Here is a 12,500-nt window from a genome sequence, read left to right on the forward strand (position 1 = left end):
CTTCTTCTTCTTCTTCTCGGAAACCCGGAAACGTTCCGAACCGATACAAAATGGAGGCCGACCTGCGCTGCGTTCAGTTACCGTGGTAAATTACAGATTCAAAGGTCGTCTCTGTTATTAGTCATTTCTAATGTTTATCACTTATTGTATTTAGTGATCCACTCAATATGCGAATCTGTTTTTGGCCGCTGTAACGTTAATATGTATATGCTTCGTACTTTTTTATTTAGTTTTGTTTTGTTCAAAATCAGGTATTTTGAAAACTGCAGTTTTTTTATTTTTTATTTATTTATTAACAGTGACAATAATCAAACAGCACGGTAAACACACAAAATATATAAACATAACAGCAGAAATACCAGGGGATCAGAATATATAGCCAGAAATCATAAATTAGTTTGTAAAACTGTTATATAGGGTACACAGATTCAGAATTTGCGTTCACGCACCGTGGTAAATTCCAGACTCCATGGTCATTAATGTGAAAGTCAGGTATTTTGGAAGGGGTTTACACTTCCTACCCAAATCAACTCTATATGAATATTTTTCCACTTGAGAAAACCGTTTGTATTGATGAAACCTGTAAAGGTGTTGATGATGCCATGTTTGAAAATTTAATTTTATGTCATTAAAAACAATTCTGGTATTTTGGAAGGGGTGTACAGTTTCTTTTATTATTTTTTCAATCTTTTATGGCAATAATCGAACCGCATGGTTAACATACAACAAAAATAACAGCAGAAAAAAATAAAAATAATTAATCAATAAATAGATACGTTTTAATTAAATGTATGTAAAATAGTGCGTTTTGAAAGCGGAGGGTCAGGTGACTGTAAAAAGGGACGCATGCGCACATACGGTAAGCTGACGCGCATGGGCATACAGCGCTTCCTGTCAAGATGTCGCTGAGCAGAGGAGCAGCTCTGTGGAGGACGTTGTTACCCGGATGCCCTCTCCGGTTCTCCGGTTCTCCGGTCCGGACGCAGAGCTCCGTGGTCCGAGACCTGCTGGTGCCCCGGACTTCGCTGTCTAGCCCGCCGTGGTCGGAGCAGCTGGACCGGGTCCCGGTCGCGGAGGAGCGGCGCCGACACGCGGCGGTCGTGGACACCGTGAACCGGCGGATCGAGCGGCAGGACTTCGGCCGCCTGTTCGCCGTGGTGCACTTCGCCGGCCGCCAGTGGAAGGTCACCGGTGAGGACCTGATCCTGATCGAGAACCAGGTCGAGGCGGAGTGCGGCGAGCGGATCCGCATGGAGAAGGTGCTGCTGGTCGGCGCGGAGGACTTCACCCTGCTGGGCAGACCCCTGCTGGGCAAGGAGCTGGTCCGGGTCGAGGCCACCGTCATCGAGAAGACCGAGTCCTGGCCCAAGGTCCACATGATGTTCTGGAAGAGACACCGGTTCCAGCGCAAGAGGATCGTGATCCAGCCGCAGACCGTGCTGCGGATCAACGGGATCCAGCTGGCCCCTGGTCTCTCATGATGAAGAGGAGGATGAAGGACTGTCTTTAGTATAAATATGTAAACTTATGTGTTGCTTTAAAAACTGTAAATAAAGCTCCATCTTTTGCAGATGACTTGAAATTTTTCATTTTTATTTATTTAAAAAAAATCGTAAATATACAAAAAAATAATTCATATCAATATATACTTAAATATTATGCAGAATTGCTAATTTTTGAATCACAGATTTCTGGATTATTATCACAAAGTAAATTAAAGTTTTTTTAAAAGTTTCACACAGACTTGTCTATAATATAAATATGTAAACTATTAATGCGTTGCTTTACAGACTTGCAGATGACTTGACATTATTCAGTTTGTTATAATTTAAAAAATGTTTAAATGTTTAAAAAATAATGTAAAGATATTTTACTTTCAACAGTAAATCCTGTAAATATCCAAAACATATTAGTATAAAAGTATACTTAAGTTGTAAAGATGTAAAATTGTGAATATTGTTAAAATATAGTATATTCGTTTATAAGCAAAGAGGATTTTCCTCCAAAGTCTGAAAATAAAGAACGAGACAGAAGATGTTTGTCAACAGTCTGCAAAAACAACTGCTTTATTTAGAAACCATCTAGAAACAGGAGAAGTCGCTTGGCTGCCCCTCCCCCCCAGAAGACTTGATATCTCTTGAAGGCACTGTTGAACATTGCTGCTCAGCGGTAGCGAGATGACTCATAACTGAGATCCTCAAACGCAGGAGGAGGTGATGTTTGTTTTTTAAATCAGGAGTTTGTCCAACAGGCAGAAACACAAACAGCCATCAAATGAAACGTTTTGTTTTTTTTGCTACTGATGTGATCGCGGTCGATGCGATTTCAAAGTGCACTAAATGCACACACTCTCTTCATGTGTTTTTAAAGCCGATGACTCCGAGTTAAGACGAATCGACTGTTAGTTGCATGTAGATGTGCAGCCGATTCCCCGGCGAGGAATCATCTCTGCTGCAGCTCGGCAAAGAAAACGCACAAAAAAACAACCCCAGATCCAAACCACAACTCGGGTCGACTCAGGTTTACTGAAGGTTTAAATAAAGATGGCTACTTCCCGAGTCTAGTGATTTAATGTTGTTACTTCTGGAACAGAACCTGGAAGTTTTGACACTAAACTACAGCATTTCATAAGAACCCAGGGGTCCCGTTTGTAGACGTCAGACCTGCTGTTTGACGGGGAAGACCAGTCCTAGAGAACCGGTCCTAGAGAACCGGCCCACAGTCTGGAGAACCTGTCGAAACGTGTCTAAAACGGTGCTTTTGTGATGAAAAATCCAACAAACCTATTTCCCCATCCAAGAGTAACCAATAACGCTTTAAACTTCTAACCTGCATGTGTGCTGTATTAAAAAAAAAAGATAAATCCCAAAACTCAAAACTCCAAGAAATATTGGTTGAACTGTAGTTGAATGTGGAAGAAAATCACAAATGCCCAAAATTTAGACCCGACTAAACGAAAGGGTTTCACCTTAATTCAGCTTCATTCTGTCTAGTTTCACAAGTCTGCTGCATGTGGTCATTTGTTCATCACCAAACAGACTTTATGTCAGGCTATGATGGCCGATCAAATGAAACGTTTTCAAACAGACTGGTTTTTTTTTTTAAATCGATCGCAAGGATAGAAATCGTTTAAATTCCATCCACCACAAAATTAAAGAAAATAATTTTGATGCATCAAAAATCCTCCCTGTGTCACAGCAGCAGTTAAAGGGGGGAAAAAAACACTTTTCAAAACAAAATCTCAAGTATAATCTTCAACAGTCCAATTAGAATTGTCCAAAAGATCGACTCCTCTTCCTGAAAGTCCTCCTCCGCCGCTTCGGGGGATTTCTTTTTCTTGTGTCCGTCGTCCTTCTCGAACGGGTCAAGCCGAACCGTCTGATCGTAAAACACCCGCATTTCAAACTCGCTCTCCTTGTGAGACGGGTGGCCGTAGATGCCGATGCCCACGGGCCTCACGAAGTCCCCGGGGACCACCACCACGTCCTGCCCGCAGGTGACCGACTGCAGCTTGTAGGCGTCGAAGCTCGGCCGCAGAGTTTTATCCGACACATAGAGGTCCGCGTCCCCCTTCAGGCTCTGCATGTGCAGGACGATCCAGCCGTCGTGGTTGAGGCGCAGGTAGCTGTAGTTCCCGGCCCCGATGTTGCCCTGGACCACGTGGAGCAGCACCCACTCGTCGGGGACGCCGCCGCCGCCGTCGTCCTCGGGGGGGCCCAGGAAGCCTCTGGCCTGGCACAGCAGGAGGGCGACGACCACCAGGGCGCTGCAGCTCAGCATCATGACGAAGGCATCGGTCAGTCAGTCACCGCCTGGACGACACCAGACAGCCTGGCAACGGGAGGCCACACAGACCACAGATTAATACTACCACTACTGCTAATACTACTACTATACTATACTACTACCAACACCAAATGCAGATTTAACCCAAGAGCCTGGTCTGCACCAGATTTCTGCCAAAAAGCCCATTAAGCAGTTTTTTCTCACCACTGACGCTTCCTCCTGGTGATGTTGGGACTTTAAAAATGTATTAAATCTGAAAATCATGATCCTGTTCGCATCCTGCTCAATATGTGTCCCAGGGTTCCTACACTGTTTCAAAATTCAAGCACCTTTCAAGCATTTCAAGGTGCATTTCCATGCTTTTCCAGCCCCTTCCAGCTGTGGTAAACTACATTTATTTATTTGTTTATTTAAAAGGGACAATGCACATCAATTTACATTTTCAGTTTACACTCAAAATGTAAATATGCATATATATGTATATATATATATATATAACTGATAGGTTTTTGATCTAATGTTTTTAAGGTTTGCTTATAGAGGATTTCTATTGGTTTCAGAGTTGTCATGTTTGCTTGGGACCAGCTTGTGAAACAGTATGATATGTGAGAAAAGATCATGGCATGCATAAAGAGTTTGGCTGCCTCTGTTGTTAGACATGGCCTTATGTGTTTAAAATTAGCCAGGTTACGTATTCGCTTCAATCCAATGGTCAGTATTCAGTCTACTTATTATGTCACTTGTTCATCACATTAAATGAGATGTTATTGTCCTCTAAACAACCAACATGATGTTTGGAGACAGCTTTTTACAGAAGGACCACAAATGAAAGGAAAACTAATTCCACTAACAGATCCACAGAAATATAATCACCAACTATTTTCATCATCTGTTCATCATCAAAAGTCATTTTTCATAAAGAAATGTCAGAAAATGCTGTTTTCAGTAAATATGGAGATCTTCTTTTCTCTGTTCTATCATAGATGTCATCACATACAACACACATTTCAAGACCTTTAGTCTACATCCAAGCACTTAAAACCTTGAAAACACCACAGTAAAATGCAAGTGTTTTCAAGGATTTCCAGCACCCGTACCAACCCTGACTTCACAACACAATGACGTCCTTGCATACTTGTATGCTGGATCTACTTAAGTATATACCCACAGTGTGGTATTATAACTTGTAATGTACATGCTGTGGTGGAGAAGACGATGAATGAATGCGAGCTGCTAACTGTCCTCAGGTCAGTTTCTAAAATAGAAACCAGCGAATCTCAGGGGAGCTATAAATACCCGCTTCAAGCTGACCTTTGATACGAAGCAGATGATATTAACAGAATTGAACGGTTATGGACGCCGTCTCTCAACCGGCACATCCGCCTTTTAACGCGCGGCTTCACATCTTTATACAACCGGAAGTCTAACATTACGGTCCTGGTCCGCCCGGTCCGCCCTGGTCCGTCCGGGTCCGGATAGAAGGCGAACAGTAACGTCGATAACTTTGAGTTTTTAATGCTAACCTGCTAACGCGACACCTGCCTGCGGCTACACCCCCCTAAAAATAATAATACTCAAAAAACACAGAATAACTCGCAATTCTGTATTTAACCCGTTAGCTTAGCATTAGCCACTTAGCGTGACTTATTCAACTTAACTTAGCTTCTTAACCGACAGCTCTCGTTATCGTTAGCCACCGAGCTAACGATGCTAACTAGCTCGTTCAGTTTGAGCTAAAAAGCTGTTTTCCAGGAAAAGGCGCGGCTGGCGAATCACTCGCAACTTGATCGGTTTGATCGCCGATACGTTATCGAACACGTGTCGACTATCGATTTGGCGCAGCGCTCCAGGTTTTTACTCACGTAGCTGTCATTTCCTCGCCAGCATCTTCGTCCAAACACAGCAAGCAAGCAACCTGCTGGAAACAAAGTTCACTTCTTCACTTCCTTTTCCTTTGACTCCCCCCCCCGACAGCCGAGGCTCGCTCACTGCCGCCACCTAGCGGCGAAACCTGGTAACGGCTACTTTTTTCTTTTAATGACAAATCTGAACTCAATTATCAACATAAGGTGGGGAATAACGAAGTACTAATATTCGTTACTACATTCATATATATTTATTTATATTATATATTAATAACATTTATTTAAGTAGAATTTTCAAGTATGGGTGTTTTACTTGAGTATTTATCATTCAGACAACTTTTTACTTTTCCTCCCTACATTTTAAAATCTGTACTTTCTACTTTCTCACATTTTTTTCTTTTTAATATGACGCAATATTCAGTTAATCTTGTTAAAAAAAAACAGCTAGTAGAAATGTCCTTCATAGTGACACTTTTTACTTCGACGACTTTAGTTACAAAATATAAACAAAAAGTAAATATTATAGATTAAGCTAAGTGTATGAAGTAATTAAAATTAACTTTATTAAATAAAATCATTATAGTTCATGAGGCCACATATTCATTTTTGTATTACAAGTATATTTTCACTTTGTACTGTAAGATAAATGTTAAAAGCAGAATTTTTTGCCCCACAAAATCTAAAAGGACAACCCTCATTTAACAAAAAAAGTGTATGGTTTGAATATATAAACTTAAAATAGAATCCAAACAGAAATGAGAACAAACGCAAACCCACAAATCCAGAAGTCAAACTGGAGGAAATTAAAAATGCTCTCAACACATTAAAAGTAAATGGATTCAGACAGACAGCCCCACTTCAAGATTAGCCCCTAGTGGCCTCGAGGTATTGGTGCCAACCATAAAAACTCCCAACTACTTCCCCTTCGACCCCTGTGACCCCTTCAACCCCTTCGCCACATACGACAAGAGAAGTCCAGTGATACATCGTCCTGACAACCGTATCATCAAGTGTTGCTTTATTGGACAGCATATATTCACTGGAGTAAAAAGCTCGTCCTCCTAATTCTCCTCCTCTTCTTCTTCTTCTTCCTCAGAACCACAAAGACAACTCATGTTCGGATTCAATAGAAAAAAAATTTATAATAAAATCCCACAAGAAGCACGACGACACGAACTCCAAGCAAAAAAAAAAAAAAAAAATTCACTGCCAGAACAAACAAACAAACAAACAAACACTTCATGAAACCAAAAAAAAAAGTTATTCTCGCGATTTTAACCCAATTTGTTAAATCCGATGTGATCATCCCCCCCCCAGTCAAATAATGCAAAATAAATTACAAATCTGTATTCTGGTCTCTCACACACACACACACACACACACACACACACGAACGAACACACACACGAACACACACACACACACACACACACACACACACACACACACACACACACACACACACACACACACACACACACACACACACACACACACACACACACACACACACACACACACACACACACACACACACACACACACACACACACACACACACACACACACACACACACACACACACGAAAATCAACTTCTACAAAATGTCTCACGTTTGTTTTTAGAATCCTTTTTCACTTTAATGAACACCAACTGTAGTTTTAAACAAAAAAAAGCAACAAAAAAGAAAAACAACAACAAATGTTGGGGTGAGGAGGTGATGATGGGGGGGGGGGGGGGGTCTCAACAACAGGTTGGATGACTTGGTCGGGTCGGTATGTTTTCAAAAACCACATCAAATTTTAAATTCTATATAGATATACTCGTTCAACAAGTCTGCTTAATCTGTCCCGTTAAGATACATTTGACGTCACGTGGAAATTATTTTTCACCACTTCAGCGTTAAATATTTTTATTTTACTGCAAAAACCAGTCGAAACGATTTAAAGGCCTCTGAGTTTGAACGAGCCGAGTCGATCCGTCGAGTCCACGCAGGTTGGGACTGGGACCCTCGCCAGGTTGGGGTCCGGGACCCTCGCCAGGTTGGGATTAGGACCCTCACTAGGCCGGGATTAGGACCCTCTCCAGGTCTGGGACCCTCACTAGGCCGGGATTAGGACCCTTGCCAGGTCCGGGACCCTTGGCCTTTTTAAACCGAGAGGCGTTTTCCTGATGTAACTTCAGAATGAAAAAGGCCCCGAAGAGAAGTGTAGTGATCTTTATTTATTTATTATTTCTTCTTTTTTTTGTTACTCTCCTCAGAATAAAAGATTATCTCAACATTTAATAAATCACTGCATCTGATATCTTATAAAACACGCTGATATTTTCATTTAATTGTGGCAGATAAAGAAACGGGGGGGGTTTAAATATGCTTGTTGATGATTCAAACTATACAAACTGACTGAACAGAGCTCGGCTGCGTTTGCTTTTTTTGTGGTGGGGGTGGGGGGGGTTGGAGGGTGGAAACAGGTAACCATGAGCTTTTCCATTTAATTCTTTTTTTTTTTTAAAGGAACATTGTCTGCAACAAAAAGAAAAGAAAAGAAAAATGCTTTGCATTAACAGTTTACAATGTAGTACCATGCTAGCGCTGCTCGCCTCGTCCTAACCGTTTATTAGCAGTGGAGCATCAGTGCCGTTGGAAAACTACAACACACACGACTGTTATTAACCCCATTCTGCCCCGGGGGGCACCTTCTGCTTTCAGCCAATCACAACACCCGAAAGAGAAGGAGGAGGGAACAACTCACTGACAAGGGGGGGGGGGGGGGGGGTCAAACAAACAGAAAATCAAATAATTTGTCTGTACAGAAAACAAACCGAAGTAAACAAAAGCAGCAAATGCAGAAAAATCACACTTCATGCATTCAAAATGAGTGGCGGCAGGAAAATAAAGGAGTGGGGGGGGGGGGGGGGGATTCACAGTTTTCTGCAGAGATGGTTGTCGGTGATGCAGAGTGAGTTTGGGGGGGGGGGGCTTTCCTTCGTTGAGCGCCGGCTGTATAACGTTACTCGCCGTTAGCGGGGGGGGGGGGGGGGGGGCAGAATGGGGGCAAAACTACATTCTCGGTCCGACTAAAATGAATTTGCTTTGTTAACGTAGAAAGAGTCTCTTTGCGTCTCCAACACTTTGTTAAATTCTTGGCTTTGCCTTCTTGTTTCATACAGTTTCTTTAGAGGGAATGAAGCCTGCTGTAAGTACGCTGTTCTCCCGCTCTGGTCTGTAGTGAGGAGGGGGGGCAGCTATGATGCTGGGAGGTCCGCGCTGGAAGGAGGAGGGGGGGGGGGGATGGGGGCGTGGGACTGGAGGAGGAGGAGGCGAGGGGTGGGAGGGCTCAGACTGGGGGCGCTTTGCGCTGCAGTAGATACTGAGAGATGTCGTCTGCGTCGCGTTTCAGCCAGCCGGCGTTGAGGAGGATGTTCTCGCAGCACTGCTGCACCGTGCGCTCGGCCGCCGGCGCCGGGTGGCTCTCAAAGAAACTCTGCAGGGACACGAACACACAGACGTTCATCGTATTAACAACTTCAGGGGTCGTGGCGAAGAGAGACGGGAAGAAAAGGAATTATTTTGGCACGATAATCCGGACATGACATCTTCATATCGTCCCACGTTTTGTTCCGAATGTCTTTTTTTTCTTCTTTTTTTGTACATTATATTGAGATTTTTAAATAAAGCTTAAAATGTCTGTCGCCATATTTTATCATGACATCATCGTCCTGTCCGTCCCGTTGTCGTGATGAATGTGATGCTCCGTTTGTACAGTCTTTACATTACAGACATTTCCCCCCCTCAAAAAAATAAATAAATCAACTTCCAGGAATAAATCTTCAAAAACAACAAATTAATAGGAACGGAGGCATTCTCACCTTCACTTCAGCAGCCATTTTGTCGATGGCGAATCCATCAACCGTCAGCTGCAAAGACACGTGAAGGAGAAACGTTAATCTTAGGCCAACATATTAACACAACGACGTCACGGCGAAGCAGCAGGAGTGTTTCTTTTCCTCACCTTGATGAGCCGTGATATGAGGAAGCCGCCCTGGTAGCGGTTGTAAAGCTCCTCCCAGTTGTCCTTGACGAACTTCCAGGCGGCTTTCCGACCTTGTTTACTGCTGCCGGCCACGCCCCCGATCACCGACACCGTGTCCTGGGGACGAACCTCTTCCTGTCGGGGGGGAAGAGCCGGAGAGAGGAAAAGGTGAGCCGAGGAGTCGGCATCTCGCTGGTAAAACTTGGACATTGAACTGGAAAGCAAAGAGCGTCACTCTGCACCTTGTTGTCGTGGTTACGGCCGTATCCTGGACCACGGCGTCAGTGTAATCATTAAGCCATGAAACGGCACTGATTAATAAACAAACTCAAAGTCCAACAAGAAGGAAAAACATCACAAACGGTTTCATATTATTATACATTATTTTTATTAATTTATCATCATTCTTATTCCCTTTTTATTTTTACTATTATTATTTTTTTATTTATTCTATTTAATTTGCAATTATTATTATTATCATTTCTTTTTTTTGGTCAATTTATTATTATTCCCTTTTTTATTTTTTATTATTGTTGTTTATTTTTAATTATTTATTTATTCTATTTGTTAAAATTATTATTATTTTATTATTTATTCTATTTTATTTTTAATTATTATTTTTTTAATGTATTTATTCTATTTTATTTTTAATTATTATCATTATTATTTATTATATGGTTAATTTAATATCATTAGTACAAAAAAAAGAAACCCTGTCAGATTTTCCTCCAAAACGCAGGACGATAAACACGCTTGTAGAAACAGAACTTAAGAAGCTCTAAGCCAGAAAGTGTGCGTACCGAGAGGGCGAAGCTGAGGACTTTCTGGATGAGGTCGGGGGCCGAGATGGCGCCCAGCACTCGCTCGATGCGATTCTTCTCCTCCTGCATGTCGGCCTGCTTGTGGAGCTGCAAACACGAGAGAGAAACCGAGGAGGTCGTTAGGAAAACATACGACTAAAAACAGAACATGACCACATCAATGAATGTGGAAACTATCACATTTACGCAGGACCACGCGTTTTCATATTCATATTATGTGATTAGTTGATCCAGTAATGGGGCCTAATCGATAACTGGAAAAAAAATTGTTAGATTATACGGAAAACAATTATCATTAGATTAGTCGATTAATTAAAAAAAAAAACGGATTATTGGTTGAAAAATAATCCTTAGATTAGTGAATTAATCGGAAAAGATTAGATTAGTCGTCTGAAAAATAGTTAATTACTTGATTAATCAAAAGAAAGTTTTTATAAATTAGTCGAAGAAAAAAAATCGATCGATAAATCAAACAAATATCGTTAGATTAGCAGATTAATGAAAAAAGACGTTAGATTAATCGTTTGAAAAAAAATCGATCGATAAATCAAACAAATATCGTTAGATTAGTCAATTAATTGAAAAAAATTGTTAGATTGATTGAAAAAAAAAGTTCAAGATTAGTCAATTAATCAGGAAAAAATAATTGTCAGATTAATTGTTTATTGAATACGGACAAAATGTAAACAAATGTGTAAAAAATGAAGCAACTTTGGAGGTTTATGTTACGCTGGTATGAAGAGGGTAACGAGTCGCAGCCAATCAGAGGCAGAGTACGGTGGGTCTTCACTTCCTTTTCACTTTCATATCTTTTTCCAGATCGATTTCATGTCTATAAGCCAACATCACACATTTCTGGCGTAACGAGCCGCGGTCGGCGCGTACGATGGTTCGGTAAAGTGTGTTGGTGTTATGATTTATAACATCGTGGTGTTGGCTGCAGTCTTACCTTCAGCATCGTGTCCAACGTGGCGCTGTCTCCGTGCTTCAGCACCGTTAAATACACCTGGGAGACAAACACACGTCCTTAGAGACACAGAACGACTACTGCCACCTCTTAATGGGTCATCGTTAGACCAACAGATGTATTTCCACCAATTATTTTCACTTTTCAAGGAACTTAAAGGTCCATTTTCCCCCATAGTGGTCTGACATGCAAAATGTGAAGACAAGCATGATATTTATTTTACTAACACCAAAACATGTCGAGTATAAAGGCGTGTTTGAGAATATTCAACGGTATAACGGTACAAAACCACTCGAGGATGGTGGTGTTTTGCTCACCGGGCTCCGGAGGTCTGCCAGCAGGACCTGCTTGCCCTCCACGTGGTCCCTGAATCTCCGTCGGGCCTCCTCCAGTGTGGGTTTGTGTCCCGCCTTCCCCAACTTCCCCAGAACCAGACCTCTCAGCAGGGCGTCCAGGTGGCCTGCAGCACAAACACCATCGCTCCAGTTATCACCTTCATCGAGTCACTAGGAAGTCTTTTTAATTTAATCACAGAGGGATCTAATAGACTCAGCAGCAACAACCAGGGTTCCTCCACCTCCTCCACAGTCACATTCAAGCACTTTCCAAGCATTTCCAGGTGCATTTCCATGCTTTTCCAGCCCCTTCCAGCTGTGGTAAACTCCATATTTGTATCAATCCAATGGTCAGTATTCAGTCTACTTATTCTGTCACTTGTTCATCACATTAAATGAGATGTTATTGTCCTCTAAACAACCAACATGATGTTTGGAGACAGCTTTTTACAGAAGGACCACAAATGAAAGGAAAACTAATTCCACTAACAGATCCACAGAAATATAATCACCAACTATTTTCATCATCTGTTCATCATCAAAAGTCATTTTTCATAAAGAAATGTCAGAAAATGCTGTTTTCAGTCCCTCAGATATGGAGATCTTCTTTTCTCTGTTCTATCATAGATGTCATCACATACAACACAGGTTTCAAGACCTTTAGTCTACATCCAAGCACTTTTCAAACCTGG

The 12,500-nt window shown here is 41.8% G+C and overlaps 4 protein-coding genes and 1 long non-coding RNA gene across 6 annotated transcripts in view; 2 read left to right on the forward strand and 3 right to left on the reverse strand.

The window, feature by feature from the left end:
- wipf2a (WAS/WASL interacting protein family, member 2a) overlaps positions 1-41 on the reverse strand; it is a 14,943-nt gene extending 14,902 nt beyond the window's left edge. For both annotated transcript variants that reach the window (XM_084002957.1, XM_084002958.1), the window contains exon 1: positions 1-41. This exon is cut by the window's left edge. The gene's annotated coding sequence lies outside the window, so the exon portion shown is untranslated.
- An 830-nt stretch (positions 42-871) lies between these two features.
- Positions 872-1,575, forward strand: mrpl21 (mitochondrial ribosomal protein L21). The gene has a single exon (XM_084005659.1). It carries the CDS (start codon positions 900-902, stop codon positions 1,479-1,481), a length of 582 nt encoding a protein of 193 aa, XP_083861785.1. The 5' UTR covers positions 872-899; the 3' UTR covers positions 1,482-1,575.
- Positions 1,576-2,035: 460 nt separating this feature from the next.
- Positions 2,036-5,749, reverse strand: cUnh6orf120 (chromosome Un C6orf120 homolog). The gene is made up of 2 exons (XM_084005660.1): positions 5,649-5,749; positions 2,036-3,831 (listed from the first exon to the last, which is right to left on the reverse strand). The coding sequence occupies exon 2, from the start codon at positions 3,781-3,783 to the stop codon at positions 3,229-3,231; it is 555 nt and encodes a 184-aa protein (XP_083861786.1). The 5' UTR covers positions 3,784-3,831; positions 5,649-5,749; the 3' UTR covers positions 2,036-3,228.
- Positions 5,750-6,252: 503 nt separating this feature from the next.
- On the forward strand, positions 6,253-8,426 carry LOC311009010. The gene is made up of 2 exons (XR_014596601.1): positions 6,253-7,646; positions 7,694-8,426. It is a non-coding gene; the product is annotated as an uncharacterized lncRNA (long non-coding RNA).
- A 295-nt stretch (positions 8,427-8,721) lies between these two features.
- npepps (aminopeptidase puromycin sensitive) overlaps positions 8,722-12,500 on the reverse strand; it is a 19,974-nt gene continuing 16,195 nt past the window's right edge. Inside the window, exons 18-23 of the mRNA XM_084002908.1 lie at positions 11,791-11,933; positions 11,456-11,512; positions 10,486-10,593; positions 9,665-9,820; positions 9,522-9,569; positions 8,722-9,136 (exon numbers count right to left, since the gene is read on the reverse strand). Of these exons, the coding sequence (XP_083859034.1) occupies positions 8,990-9,136; positions 9,522-9,569; positions 9,665-9,820; positions 10,486-10,593; positions 11,456-11,512; positions 11,791-11,933 (659 nt within the window). The 3' untranslated portion in view covers positions 8,722-8,989. The remainder of the gene's footprint in view (positions 9,137-9,521; positions 9,570-9,664; positions 9,821-10,485; positions 10,594-11,455; positions 11,513-11,790; positions 11,934-12,500) is intronic.

The sequence above is a fragment of the Eutrigla gurnardus genome (genome assembly GCF_963514095.1).
Source record: "Eutrigla gurnardus genome assembly, chromosome: 3".
Lineage (NCBI taxonomy): Eukaryota > Metazoa > Chordata > Actinopteri > Perciformes > Triglidae > Eutrigla > Eutrigla gurnardus.